At 37.9% G+C, this 15,744-nt stretch overlaps 1 protein-coding gene across 5 annotated transcripts in view; it reads right to left on the reverse strand.

Moving 5' to 3' along the window:
- Positions 1-15,744, reverse strand: part of RABGAP1 (RAB GTPase activating protein 1) — a 188,147-nt gene that overhangs the window by 121,676 nt on the left and 50,727 nt on the right. For all 5 annotated transcript variants that reach the window (XM_066367221.1, XM_066367220.1, XM_066367224.1 and 2 more), the window contains 4 exons: positions 10,775-11,009; positions 9,352-9,556; positions 3,019-3,193; positions 1,761-1,918 (listed from right to left, as the gene is read on the reverse strand). In XM_066367221.1, the coding sequence (XP_066223318.1) occupies positions 1,761-1,918; positions 3,019-3,193; positions 9,352-9,556; positions 10,775-11,009 (773 nt within the window). The remainder of the gene's footprint in view (positions 1-1,760; positions 1,919-3,018; positions 3,194-9,351; positions 9,557-10,774; positions 11,010-15,744) is intronic.

Genomic DNA, 15,744 nt, shown 5'->3' on the forward strand with positions numbered 1-15,744 from the left:
GCATGGCCGTGGGCTGCTCCACTGTATACACGGTGTTACGTCATCATCTGTGCATGCGCACATGCTGCCACATCATCCTACAGAAACCAGGAGGGTTTTCCTTTTATTTGGTGCAGATTACACATTTCCATCGTCTTTTGTTGCTTTTCTGTGATCGGTCAAAAGTACACCACGACTTTACGGACACACTGTATTTTTATTATGAAATTATCTGATATTAATATAGCCACTCCAGCTTTGTTTTGATTTGTTAAATCGTATTACATTTTAATAGTTTAATCAATTCATTTCTTTATATCTTAGGTATTGAAAGCAACATAATTTGTTTTTTGCTTTTTTATCCTGCAGGAGAATCTCCTTTATAATTGGGTGTTTTAGCCAATGATATATTTAATGTCATTATTGATACGGTTAGGTTAAGTCTATCAGCTTGCTCTTTTGGGGCAGGGGAGTTTTTGTTTCTATTCCAGGGTTCTTTTCATGACTCAAAAAAATATCATTTTACTTAAAATCCCAAATCATTTATTTCCGACCTTATATGTAAGGTTAGTCTGCAGACACAAACCTCATTTCTCCCCTTTCAATGTATTCAGATAAACCTTAGTGGTAAAACTTGATTTCAACAGCCTTAAGATCTTTTGATTATTAAAAGAAATTAAAACAACCAACCAACCAAAAACAAAACAAAACCCCCAGCAAAACAAATCCAGCTGGCTTTATTTCTGTTATTATTTCACATTAGTCATCAGATAATTATTTTGAGTCTATCTAAAAGAAAATACTGGGTCCTTGGGTTAGGACAGCTTCGACAATATGTTTCAAGTTTATAATGCTCACTCCCATAAAAACTTTAAAAATTGAGACATGAGTGTTTCACCTTACACCGTTAGCGTCATACTAACCAACTACGTGGGTGAACTAACTTTGGCTGCACATGACGGAAGAATACATAGTAACACAGCCTATGAGTTATAAGTGAGGGAGTTGGCATCCCCAGCATGCTTACCTATGCCATTTTGGACTATTAAAAGAACAGGTGTTCCATTTGTGTTAGGCTAGGGTGTGTTTCAACTTACACCACTGCTGTAGGAACTAAATTGTCATAACCCGAGGACCCCGTGTGTGTGTGTGTGTGTGTGTGTGTGTGTGTGTGTGTGTGTGTATACATAACTTTTTTTTGAGAGAGAATAAGAGAGAGAGAAGAATCAACTTGTTGTTGAAGTACTTTGGTTGTTCAATGATTGCTTCTCATATGTTCCTTGACTGGGGGGCTCCAGAAGAGCCAATGACCCCTTGCTCAAGCCAGCAACCTTGGACTTCACATGGGAGACCTTTGAGTTCAAGCCAACGACCATGGGATCATTTCCATCATCCTACACTCAAGCCAGCGACCCCATGCTCAAGCTCATAAGTCTGTGTCCAAGCCAGATGAGCCTGTGCTCAAGCCAAGGACTTTGGGGTTTTGAACCTGGGACCTCAGCATCCTAGGTCAACGACACTCTTTCCAGTGAGCTACCACTTGATTAGGAAAGAATTTATTAACATGACAATTTCGCACATAGGTATTTTACTTCTTCAAACGCTGCCTCTGCAATTTGCCTATTTTCCTTTACCACTTATATTAAAGAAGCAAACTCCACCTATAAATGCAATCACTTTATAGTTTGACAGTTGTATAATCTGACCTGGAGTTTCCCTTGAACTACAGATAATATAGAATAGTAATACAGTTTCAAAAGTAAATAAATAAGATGCCCTACCTAAAGTAACCTTTACCATCATCTTCTTTTATTTCTAAAGACACAGAGAAGGTAAAGATGTCACTGTCAGGAGTCTGGGGTGCAGCAGTGGCTGAAAGCGGAGTTTGCTTGGCAGAACGGCGGAAGGCAGTGGCAAAACTGTAAAGTATCCGGCTTACCTACAACCAAACATGTGAGGAGATGGGCTGTTATCACAGGAAATAAAATACTTTTATTAAGGCTGAAGGTTACCTACTTTGTTGGGGGGAGTAGTTGCCGTTATTCTATTGATTTTATTTTTAATTATTTAATTTCAGCTTTACTGAGGTATAACTGACACATAAAACTGTAAGCTATTTGAAGTGTACATGGTAGTAATTTGATATATGTATACATTGTAAAAGGATTCCTCCCATCGATGAATTAACACATTCATCATTTCACACTATCCTTTTTCTTGGTGAGAATATTTATGTTTCTGCTTTCTAAACAAATTTTAATTGTACAATACGGTGTTCTCAACTACAGATGTAAGTTTGTAACCATTTACCAACCTCTCCCTATCCCCCCCACACCCACTCCAGCCCCCAGCAACAACTCTTCTATTCTCAGTTCCTTTATTGTTAGATTTCCTACTGATTCTTTTTTCTTTCCTTCAGATTTTATTTATTGATTTTAGAGAGGAGGGGGGAATGAGAGAGGGAAAGGGAGATGAGGAGAGAGAAAGAGAAAAGGAAAGAGGGGGGAGAAAGTGGGAGAGGGAAAGGGAGATGGGAGGCAGAGGTAGAGAGAGAGAGCGCACGAGCACGCACGCTCCTTTTGGTAAATTATCTAATTTGTTAAGCTGATGAAGCAAGTAATACTAAATGGCCAGTGAAGGGGTTTTAAAAAAGAAATGGTTACAAACATTAAAAATCCAACTGAAAAATGACTTCCTAAAGTGTTAGAAACTGTCTGAATATATTTATTAAAATAAAAATAATTCTAAAAGTTTAGCTCTAAAAGAAATAGTTTGCAAATGTGTCATTACTGGAACCAAGATGCCTACCTAATCTGGTCAAGCAGCAAACTGTTCTACTCTGACACTATAAGCAACAAAGTTTTGGTTTACCAGACTTTTAATTCATTCGTATTTCTGTCTATCAGGCTGGAATAAATAAACACTTGCAGATAATTTCATCTAGCTTACATAGGACCATAATAAGAACTGCAATCATGTCAACACAGTGAGGGTACAGGTGAAATTTCATTTGTATGCAGTATTCTCTTACGGACTTACAGCTTCTTGGATTTCACACCGGAAGACATGTATCCTGAAGAGCTCTGCATTATAATGACTTTCAGTGAAAGCAAAACAGTCGCTCTCAGGAGTTCCGTCATGGCCTCTGACACAGAAGAGGATTTTGTAGATAGGATAGTTTGCTATTTCAGTGTTTGTCTGAGGATCTAAGAGTCTGTCCAGAAAAAAAAAACCCAAAAAAAAAAATATAAAGAGATTAGAGAGATTGTGGACTATTTTCACTACATTCATTACTATGATTTGAGACTCATTTAGATTTCCAACAAGAAGTTAATACAAACCTTTTGTGGAATGCCAATCATATTAATCTGAAATCTTGATAATTAAGTCATACGTGGATTCCTGAAGTTATTGATAATTCCATGATATGAAAAACCACATAATCCCCATATTTTAGGGAGGCAATCAAGAAGGTATAAATAATCTTAGTTAAGTACATGTTTCTTACATAGTCTGTTAACTAAATAAAGACGAGATCAATGGGTAAATTAAACGAATGATTTTCAGGTACCTGTCTGCCAGAAATTTCGTGAGGGTCTGCCTGTGTAAGAGTGAGCCACTCTGAGGTTGTATAAAGATTATAGAGCATATAATCATTGGATGTATAATCTTCAAACAACATCAGGTGGTTAACTCTTGTGGACCTGCACCAGTCCACAGAAAACCACTGAATTAAGACTACCAAAATAAATCATTAAAGTACTCCTAATTTCTCCTAAAAGAATGACATAATCTGCTTTATTATTTAAAAAAATAAAATGCTAATGTGTTTGCAGCATAAATCATGTTATTTCGACTCATGGCAAATAGACTGTTCAGAGTGTTAACACATAAGAAAAAGAGATCAAAAAATGCCATTCATTGAAAAATCAACGGAATGTCATTATTCAACAAATATTTATGTGACACCTACAGCATTCCAGGTTCTGTTCTGAGACTGAGGACAAACTATAAATAACTAAAATAAACTATGCAATTTCAGCACTAGCCAAGGGCATTGATCGGAAAAGCCCAGGAGCTCCTATGCATAAAGGAAATACTTAAGGCACTTAATCCAGGTTCAAAGGTACTTTAATAAAAGCCTGAAAATATAGGGCAAGAAAAACTGGTTTTCTCATATCTTTATATAATTAAAATATATTAGAACAAAGTATAACTTCAGTTGGAAATATGACCACTCACTAAGAAGCATATAGAAATGTGTCCTATTAAATATTATGTTTCACACAGATATAATTAAAATTAGGATTTTTAAGTCTTTGTGAAATAGTTCTTTAAATACTCAGTAGAATCACATATGCAGATGACTGCAATATTAAAGAATTAACTTACTAGCTACATACAACTACAACACCACCATGAAAAGCCAAAATGTGCCCTGGCCAGATAGGAGAGCTTGGGTAGAGCATCATCCAGAAACACAGAGGCTGCCGGTTCAATTCCGGGTCAGGGCACATACAGGAACAGACTGATGTTCTGTCTTTCTCTCTCCCTTCCTCTCTCACTAAAATCAATCAATAAATTTCTTTTTCAATGCCAAAATGCTTCTGAGGGTAGAGAATCGCATTCTCATACACCACTGATAAAGGTAGAAACAAAATCATTATTTCTAGATGGCTATTTGGCACAAGTAATAAAAATGGGTAAACTTTTGACTTGGTAAGTTTACTTCTAGGAATTTATACATTTAAAAAATACAAAAGTTTAGCTCAAAAAGACCTATTTATAGGAAAAGTATATCAAAAAAGTATAGGTAAAGCACTTATGTGCCTATACAATAAAAACCTAATATTAGTTGTTATTAGTAGCACTTTTCATTTAAAAAACCTAAAATATCAAACATAAGAGACTGGTTATTTCTGAATAATCTATTATATGCCACCATAAAAATTTTTTTTAACTATATTGATATGAAGAGTCATAATATAAAACTAAGAAAGCATGTTAAAAATGTTGATTCTGGTCTGACCAGGCAGTAGCGCAGTGGATAGAGCATCAGACTGGGACGCAGAGGACCCAGGTTTGAGACCCCGAGGTCACCGGCTTGAGCACGGGCTCATCAGGTTTGAGCAAGGCTCACCAGCTTGAGCCCAAGGTCGCTGGATTGAGCAAGGGATCACTCAGTCTGCTGTAGCCCCCCTGGTCAAGGCAGATATGAGAAATCAATCAATGAACAATGAACAACTAAGGAGCTGCAACAAAGAATTGATGTTTCTCATCTCTCTTCCTTTCTGTCTGTCCCTCTCTCTGACTCTCTCTATCTCTGCCACAAAAAAAAATATGTTGATTCTAAGTTATATAATTATGCATGCACGCGTGTGTCTGCAGGTATATACACACATATACACACAAGTACACAAGAGTGTTTACTTTTCTTCTTTTCCAAGTGAGAGAAGGGGAGATAGACCAAATCCCACCTGCGCCCTGGCTGGGATCTATCCAGCAACCTCCATCTGGGGCTGACACTCTGCCCATCTGGGGCCATGCTTGCAGCCAAGCTGTTTCAGCACCTGAAGTGCAAGCTCTACAGAGCCATTCTCAGCACCAGTGCCTAAGGCAATACACTCAAACCGATTGAGCCACATCTGTGGGAAGAGAGAAAGGGAGGAGAAAGAGGGAGAGAGGAGGGGGAGGGTTGGAGAAGCAGATAGTGGCTTCTCCCATGTGCCCTGACCGGTAATTGAACCTGGGACATCAAAGGCTGGTCGATGCTCTACTACTGAGCCAACCAGCCAGGGCCAAAGAGGGCCTTAAAGAACCAAAATGTTACTGTTATTACCAATGAGAGAGTAGTACTGAATATTTTCCTGAGTTTTTGCTTGTTTAAGTTCTCTGATTTTTCTAAAAGTATGTATTTTTTGTAATAAAAGAAAGTGTTATTTTATTTTAGCTATGTTCATCTGATTATTTAGAATTCTGTAGTTAACTAGTTAATATAGACATTTATTTGTTGTTATTTATTCTAGTTAGTAGAAAAAATAGTCATTTCTAGAGACTTTTTGGGATCTCAGTTTCCTCATCTTAAAAATAAAGGGACTGGTACTGGCATAAAAACAGACTAGGCCAATGAAACAGAACAGAGAGGAAAGAAATAAACCCATGTCTTTATAGTCAATTAATATTTGACAAAAAAGGCAAAAACATAGAATGAGGCAAAGATAAGTCTATTCAATAAATGGTGTTGGGAAAATTGGACAAATACATGCAAAAAAAAAAAAAAAGAAACTAAATCATCTTCTTACAGCATATACAATAAATTCAAAACGGATTAAAGAGCTCTGGCTGGGTTTCCCAGTGGACAGAGCGTAGTCTTGGCACACAGAGGTGACTGGTTCAATACCTGATCAGAGCACATATGAGAAGCAACTAAAGGAGTGCACAACTAAATGGAACTTAAGTGAAACAATGAGTTCCCGCTTCTCTTTCTCTCTCCCTCTCTCCCTCCCTCTCACCATGTCAAATATAAATAGATAAATTAAGAAAAAAAAAAAAATAGCCTGACCAGGTGGTGGCGCAGTGGATAGAGCGTCGGACTGGGATGCGGAAGGACCCAGGTTCGGGACCCCGAGGTTGCCAGCTTGAGCGCGGGCTCATCTGGCTTGAGCAGAGAGCTCACCAGCTTGGACCCAAGGTTGCTGGCTCCAGCAGGGGGTTACTCGGTCTGCTGAAGGCCCACGGTCAAGGCACATGTGAGAAAGCAATCAATGAACAACTAAGAAGTCGCAATGCGCAACGAGAAACTGATGATTGATGCTTCTCATCTCTCTCTGTTCCTGTCTGTCTGTCCCTGTCTATCTCTGCCGCTGTAAAAAAAAAAAAAAAAAAAAAAAAATCAATAAATAAAAAAACTTAAAAAAAAAAAAAATAGACCCTGGCAAGTTTGCTCAGCAGTTGAGTGTCAGTCTAGCATGTGGAAGTCCTGGGTTTGATTCCCAGCCAGGGTACATAGGAGAAGTGCCCATCTGCTTCTCCACCCTTCCCCCTCTCCTTTCTCTCTGTTTCTCTCTTCCCTTCTGGAAGCCGAGGCTCCACTGGAACAAAGTTGGCCCGGGTGCTGAGGATGGCTCCATGGCCTCCGCCTCAGACGGGCAGAGCATCGCCCCCTGGTGGGCATGCAAGGTGGATCCTGGTCAGGCACCTGCAGGAGTCTGTCTCTCTGCCTCCCTGCTACTCACTTCAAAAAATACAAAAAAAGAAAAAGAAAAAAAAGAAAAAGAAAAAAAAGGATTAGCCTGACCAGGCAGTGGCACAGTGGATAGTGTGTCAACCTGGAATCCTAATGAGCCAGATTAGAAACCCTGAGGTCGTGGGCTCACCAGCCTGAACATGGGGTCACTGGCTAGAGCCTAAAGGTCGCTGGCTTGAGCAAGGGGTCACTTGTTCTGCTGGAGCCTCTCAGTCAAGACACACATGAGAAAGCAATCAATGAACAACTAAGGTACCACAACAAAGAACTGATGCTTCTTATTTCTCTCCCTGTCTGTCCCTCTCTCCCTCTCTCTAAAAAACAAACAAACAATAAACAAAAAATTAAAGACCTAACTGTTAACAAAACCATAAAAATTTTAGAGGACAACATAGGCAATAAAATCTCAAGTATTTCTCATAGCATTATTTTTTCTACTATATTATCTCAAGCAAGGAAAACAAACAAACAAAAAAATAAATGGGACTTTATCAAACTAAAAAGTTTTTGAACAGCAAAGAAAACCATCAAAGAAATGAAAAAACAAACCACTGAATGGGAAACATCTTCACCGATACGTCTGATAAGGGCTTTATATCCAAAATTTACAAGAAACTTATAAAACTCAACACCAAAAAAACCCAACCTAATCAATAAATGGGCAAAGAACTTGAATAGATGCTTCTCCAAAAAGAACATAGAGATGGCCAATAGATATATGAAAAAATATTCAATGTCACTAATCATCAAAAAAAAATGCAAATTAAAACCACAATGATATATCACCTCAGACCTGTCAGAATGGCCATCATCACTAAAGCAACAAATTCTGACGAGGATGTGGAGAAAAGGGAACCCTTGTGCACTGTTGGTGGGAATACAGATTGGAGCAGCCACTGTGGAAAGCAGCCAGGAGTTACTTCAAAAAATTAAAAATGGAACTGCCTCATGACCCAGCAATTACACTTCTGGAAATATATCTAAGGAAAGCTGAATCACCTATTTGAAAGAATATACGCACCCTTATGTTCACTGCAGTGTTATTTACAAGAGCAGCCCAAGTGCCCATCAGTAGAGGAGGGGCACATTTACTCAGCTGTAAAAAAGAAAATCTTACCTTTTGCAATAGCATAGATGGTATTATGCTAAGTGAAATAAGCCAGTTAGAGAAGGCACATAGCATATGATTTCACTTATATGTGGAATCTAATGAACAAAAGAAACTAACAAACAAAAAGAGACTCAGAGATAGAAAACACACTGATAACTGTCAGAGGGAAAGGGTTAGAGGCTGGGTAAAAAAGGTGAAAGGATTAAGGAAAGAAATAGAAAAGCTCATAGACGCAGGCAACAATGTGGTAATTATGGGAGGTGAGGTAGAAGAGAGTAAAGGGAGGATTAATGGTGGAGGGAGACTTAACTTGGGATGTTGAACACACACAGTATAGTGTACAGATGATGAGTTTGTGGAATGGTACACGAGACCTATATAATTTTGCTAATCAATGTCACACCAATGTAATGTAATTAAAAAGTAATTAAAATGTAATTAAAAAGAAATTAAGGGTCTGTACTGGAATAGTTAATATTTAATTACTAAAATCAGCATTCAAATCCATAATGAGACAAATATTGAAATAACAGCATTGGGGGAACATGAAAAATATAAATTGTTAGGCATACTCTCAGGTCAACATACTTCAATTACCTCCAAACATTTACATTTCTAATGTGCTACACACGAGAGTAGAAAGAGTATTAAAAAAACTGTTTATTTAATGGGGGGCAGTTTCAGATGCCATCTGAGAAGCTCTTGAGTTTGAGAACCAACACCTGTGTCACGAATGATGCATGCTAGGTCTTCCCCAAATATTTTCTGAAGAAAGTAGAAAGAACTGAATTTTAGAAATAAGAACCAGGAGAGATTAAAAAAAACCAAAAAACATTCAATTAAGTGTTGACCCTACCTTTCATAAGGGTCATAGTACTTGGAAGACACGATAACGTAAGTGACAGAAGTAGTGAACATTACATGAATAACGTCTTTTGTTCACTACTGTTTATTTCTAAACTACAAGTCAGATATCTGATCAAATGTTACAAGCAGTTCAAGAAGCTGGTCTTACCTTACAGTTCCTTCAGACACATTCGGCACTGATAGGGTTACATCTAGTGAAATCTGACACTGGCTTCTTAAGATGGACATCATCCTTAAGGCCTCTACCTCACTCCGGGGAGCATTTACTGAGGCACAGCCTAAGTATGTCAGCTTGCTGAAGACCACACTGTCCTCATCGGCCACTGGTGTGAAAGGACTTGATCCTTCAGAATCTGAAAGAAATAATAATGAGATGGTTACTTTAATTCTAATCGCTATTTTGTTGACATGAAAACCAAGTAAAAGTCTCCAAGTTATATTTAGGTTTTAAATTAAGTACTAATGAGATAATATCCCATAGCCCCAGAAGAAGTGCCCATTAAAGCCAGAAATCTCACATGAGAACGATCACTAACACCAAAATTTTCAGGTATTGCCATAGTGTCAATACCAAACCTAAAAGGTGACCTGAGATTCAGATCCAATTTACCTTTCTGCTTCTTCTATTTGTTTTGACTTTATAATTTACACCTAGGTTAAAAAAAACAACAAAACCTTTAGTATTTCACTGCTCTGAAAAATCCTATCTCTGCCTTCTTTCTGTTCTGCACTACTATTTTCCCATTCATCATCTTGGCCACTTGATTAAGTTCTCTTAGTTCCCTTGCTTTCCCTCTCTCAACAGCATTTACAGTTTTAACACCCACTCTTCCCAAAGAGCCTTTATGACTGGCTGTGGCCTTCTTTCCTGCTGTGCCTTCCAGCTCTTCTTCAGCTTGGCAGCTCTTCCCAGAGCTGTAACACAGGTCCAGCGCAACCACCTCTTCCACAGGCATTTTGCCTCCATTTGTCCAACATCGCACACAAACTCCTGCTTTCCTGAAAGACTCTTAAACATTCTGAAGATTCCCTCACTGTCATTTAACCATTTCTCTTTCTTTGGTATAAATCAGGATTTTTCAACCGCTGTTCTGCCAGAAATTTCACGCTGGTCTGGGAAGGAATGAATCAACCTGATGTTGTATGAAGATTATAGACCCAATGATCTTAGCTGAATTCGCTTATGCGCAGGGTGATTTCTGCCTTAGCGATCCTTGAAATAATTCTCCTATTCTCACCAGTCCCAAAGTATAAAAAGATTGAAAACCACTGGTATATAATCTTCATACAATATCAGGGTGGGTAACACTTTTGTGGATGGCACAAAATTTCTGGTAGATTGGCACTGCTCCATGGACTGACAATTGAATAACACTGGTATAAATGACAAACATTTAAAGAGAAATCAGTATGGCACATCTATTTACCTCTGTCATATTCCCCTAAATCTAGAATCCGGATTTTAGAGCACACACTGATAATAATTTTCGCTTGCCCTGAATCATACAAGGTAGACACTCAAATATTAAAAACAATAACCTTCAGTTACGCAAGAATGCAGCAATCCTAACCTCCTTGTCCAGGTTTCACTGGCAGGCTCATCTCGGGTTTTTGGAGCCCTACTAACGGTACAGGGTTAATGGTGGATGAAGCTGAGAGCGAATTAGAAAGAGGCCCATCTCCTTCGCCATCAAGTTGTGACCTTTCCACAAGCTCCTTATCCCCTGGCTGGTCGTCCACTGGAGGGTCCATCAGCACATCTGCCAGCTCTTTCTGCAGCTGCTGCTCACTTCCATTCCCTATAATCTGAAGGTCACAAAAACATGCAATCAGCGAGGTGAGAGAGAGGCCAGGGCTGATTCAAATGGGCTCACATTCTAGAGAAAATAAGCACTTCTTTTCATACAAAGATATCTTCTGAACGTTTTTTTAAAATACAGTAGAATAAATCAAGATCTGCAATAAATAAGAGCTGCAGCTGCTCTTTTAATTCATAGTTCTTTTTCATGAAAAAGTATACAGTGAGTTTGAGATGAATACCCAGAAATATATTGCATTTTCCCATGTATAAGACGTACTTTTCTGAAAAAATTTAGGGTCTAAAAACTGGGTGCGTCTTATATAGTGGTTGTCAAGTCATTTAAGGAGTGTGGCATTTCAAATGCCATACATGGAACTGAGGATGGGGTAATATATGAAGACAGTGATTTGTCATCAGACACAGAAGAAGATAAGCGAATGGATGGGAGCTCAGACAGTGATGAGTTGTATGAATTTTATGATGAATAAAACTTGAGTTCAATAACTTTATGTAGTGTATAAATACATATATATTTATGTATATATATATATATGTATATATATATATATTTTATTTTTTTTTTTAATTTTGGGCCCAAAATTAAGGTGCGTCTTATTGTCCCAGTAGAGCCCAAGCTCTACATTGATCAGGTGTCCCTGATTCGACTTCCCTGTGCAGTGGGACACTCCTGCTTTTCAGCAGGGCTGGCAGCCTCTTCGAGACTACTCTTGAGGCCCCTATGAAGATGCTACTGATCAGTGCTGACACTAACTGCTACCAGAGGAAAAACACAACTGACACACAAGTTAGTTGCAAGAATCACACAGGCAATTTATTACTCACAAATCCTTTTGGCGTGCCTGGGTACAGCTTAAGGGGGCCCCGTGGGCATGCTCCTCTTGGCTGTCTTTGGTCAGAGCTCAGAGCAGCGTGGAGACAGTCCACGTTCACGATGGAGTCTGGACAACTACCTCAGCAGGGGCCCCTCAGCTGTAGTACCTTTTCTGGCCACCATCTTCTAACAGGTGTCAATCTACAGGATTATCACCTCAAACCACCTTTTTGGGAGTTCCTCAAAGGGAGCCCTTTTTATGTTAATCTACTGAAACGTTAAATCAAGCCACTTTTAAGATGTTCCTAGGGAAGCTTCTTGTTTATGTTAACTTACAGAGTTATGACATCAAGCCACTTCTTATCTATGTATAACTTCACACACACACCAACTGGGCCCTGCTTGAAAGTCAGAGTCTGTTTATCACATCTGCACACACTATATTAATTCCTATCCAGACGGCATAACTTTAATTTCCTTAATTTTAATATTATATTTTAATTACTTTTATATATCTTCCATACTTTTTATATTTCTATATATTTAATTACTATATTACTAAAACATTTATACATGGGCGTATCTTATATGTGGGGAAATACGGCATGTTCTAGTCTGTCAATGTCATTAAATGTTTTCTACAGAGTCCTAAACTAACAACAATTAAAATATAAGCAATTTTACTGAGGAAAAATGCTGATGAGAGGAATATCTTTAGCAGCTTCTCTTATTCTGAAGAAAAAGGAAAAATGTGTTTGCTTCCAGAAATTATCAACAGAAACACACTTATTAGGTAATAAATTTTCACATGCATTTTAGCACTCCTGCTATAAGGTCTGTATCTTGTATTTCTAAGGAAGACTTCTCTGGTATGAACAAATTCTTAAAGTTCGGAGACACTTGAATAAAGCTTGGGAGGATGCATGTGCAAGATGGTACTAAGGAACAGAAGCAATCCATTTCAGTAACGCCAACTTTTCTTCCAGGGTCATGACGGTGCATTATGAGTTGCTCCACAAGGAAGCAAATGAGCACAATCAAGTGGAGTCTGACAATGCTAAGGAAAACCACAGGTGACAAAACCCAGTATGGTTAAAAATGCTTAGTCAGCCTGACCAGGTGGTGGCGCAGTGGATAGAGCGTCAGACTGGGATGCAGAGGACCCAGGTTCGAGACCCCAAGGTCGCCAGCTTGAGCACAGGCTCATCTGGTTTGAGTAAAGATTGGACCCAAAGTCTCTGGCTTGAGCAAGGGGTTACTCAAGTCTGCTGAAGGCCCACGGTCAAGGAAAGCAATCAATGAGCAACTAAGGTGTCGCAACGAAAAACTGATGATTGATGCTTCTCATCTCTCTCCGTTCCTGTCTGTCTGTCCCTATCTATCCCTCTCTCTCTGTCTCTGTAAAAAAAATAATAAAAAAATAAATAAAAAAAACAAATTGTTAAAAAAATGCTTATTCAATAAATACTAGAAAATTTAAATGAGTTAATTTAGGAAAAGGAAAGTAATGATGGAAAAAAAAAAGGGCTGATCTGGAGACTTTCTGAAGACTAAAATCTGACAGCAGTTCAAAGGCTGGGGCTATGAGATTGTTAGAGAAGGACATCCTCCCAGTGGTCAACACAGAAACTGGGAAGCAAAATTTCAGTAACAGAGGTAGGTACCTCGGGACTACCAAGGAACCCAGTTCAAACATCTTTTATAACTTACAAACTTCATGCCCCTTCGGCTGTAAATTATGATTGAGAAACAATCTTAAGTCTTTTTTGCTAACGTTTTCCCAAGGCAATTCGAACATGCCAGCCACTCTTGCCTTAGAAATAAGAAAGATGAAATGTTCAGCCTCTTAGCTTCAATGACACATCTGTTTCTGTGAACTTCATGTTCTGTCTACAGATACTGCTAATGGAACTACAAGTAGTACAGTCAAGTAATTTTAACTCTTTCTTATGTCTGATCCTATACCTCCACAAGAGCTATCACATTTATTTTTTCCAAAATCGTGTTTTCAAAAGCACCTAAAAAATAATCTAGAGCCTAGTTTCAATTAATTGGAGATGAAATACTGTATCACTTAGGGTAAACAAAAGATAGCCTAATGGAACCAACATTGTTTTTTTTTTAAGGGGAAGAACTAACATTAAGTAAGATAGTTCAAAACTTCCTGAAAACAGAGGAAGAAAAGATACTTGACTCCATGTTTAAGCAATATCATTAATAGAGCAAACTAAATTAAAGAGAAGACATTTTACATCCGATGAAGTATTTTGTTCTTTTCAATATAGGGTATTATATGTAAACTCAAGTCTTCTGTAGGACTAGATGCCTACATTGTATATATTTACCAATCATGATAATACACCTAACCCTGAAAGAAAACGTTTATATATTTGTCTTTTGTGTTTATACATATTTATCTTGCATTCTTCCTTTGTTTATCAAGTCTAGAAACAAGAACTGCCTGCCATTTCCTTAACTCTTCCTTGAAGGCTATGAAAAAGTAATATACATAAACAAAAATGTTGATTTTTTAAAGCTGCTTAAAAATAGCAACCTAACATATGCCTTAAATTAATTAGGTCCAATACTATACTCAAAAATTATCATGTTATATCATTTGTGGATCTTCGATCCAATTTCAAAATTACCATCTGTAACATTGTAAGACACATAGTTAAATCAATTAAGGTTTTTGTTTTTTTTTTTTAAAGATAGTCCATTAATCTTCCCTAGGCCTATCTGAAAAACATTCAGCAATGACTTTCAAGGTTTCAAATGTTGGCATGCATCAGTCACCTAACATAAACTGTTGGACCCTAACAGAATCCCAAATCAGTTAAGTCTGGGGTGACCCAATAATTGGCATTTTAAAGGTTTCCAGGAGATGGTGACGCTGCTAGTTAGTCTGGGGACTACACTCTAACCATCAACCTTTTATTCATGGTTCTTAACCATGACTAGACAACACAATTACAAATATTACCAGAGACCATGTTACAATTCAAACACCTGCTCCTACCTTTGTCCTCCTCCCATCTCCCACCCTGACAAATCAGTCTCAGAGGTAGAACTTGGGCATATGCAGTTTTGAGGAACTCCACAAGTGTATTTACAATAGGTGGTAGGCTAGATGAAGCCAGTAGGCTGTAGTTTGTTGATGCCTGCTACAGATGAACAGCTTAAACAAACCAGCAACTATTTATCTCTAGATTTCTTGTTATAACAGGAAAATAAACCCACAATTAGTAGGGCCTTTTGTTCCTTGCTGTCAACAGCATTCTTAACAGATACCACAATCGTTTCTAAATAAATGTTAATCGCATGTAAAGCAATGAAGATACTGTGGTATTAGCGAAAGGGCAGGCATATAGATCAAGTTAACAAAACAATCCAGAAACAGCCCCACACATAGGGCAATTGTTTCAACAAAGTTGGCAAGGAAATTCAATGGAGAAAGGTAATAAAAACAAATGGTACTGGGACAATTAACTTGTCATCCATACACATGCAAAAACATGAATCTCAAAACAATACTTCATATCATATACAAAAATTAACACAAAATGGTCACAGATTAAATGTAAATCCTAAAACTATAAAACTTAGAGAAAAAAACAGAACACCTTTGTGATCATGGGACACAATTTCTTAGGACACACAAAGTACACATATAAGAAAAAAATTGAGGAAATGGACTTTATCAAAACTACAAACTTCTGCTCAAAAGATACTGTTGAGAATGAAAAGACAAACCACAGACTTGGAGAAAATATTTGCAAATTATATATTTTATAAAGGATTTACATCCAGAATCTAGACGGAACTCTTAAAACTCAATAAGAAAACAAGCAACCCAATTTTAAAAAAAATGGGCATTTCACCAAAAAAGATTCATGGATGGCAAATAA

This window comes from Saccopteryx leptura, chromosome 2 (genome assembly GCF_036850995.1).
Source record: "Saccopteryx leptura isolate mSacLep1 chromosome 2, mSacLep1_pri_phased_curated, whole genome shotgun sequence".
In the NCBI taxonomy this organism is placed as follows: Eukaryota; Metazoa; Chordata; class Mammalia; order Chiroptera; family Emballonuridae; genus Saccopteryx; species Saccopteryx leptura.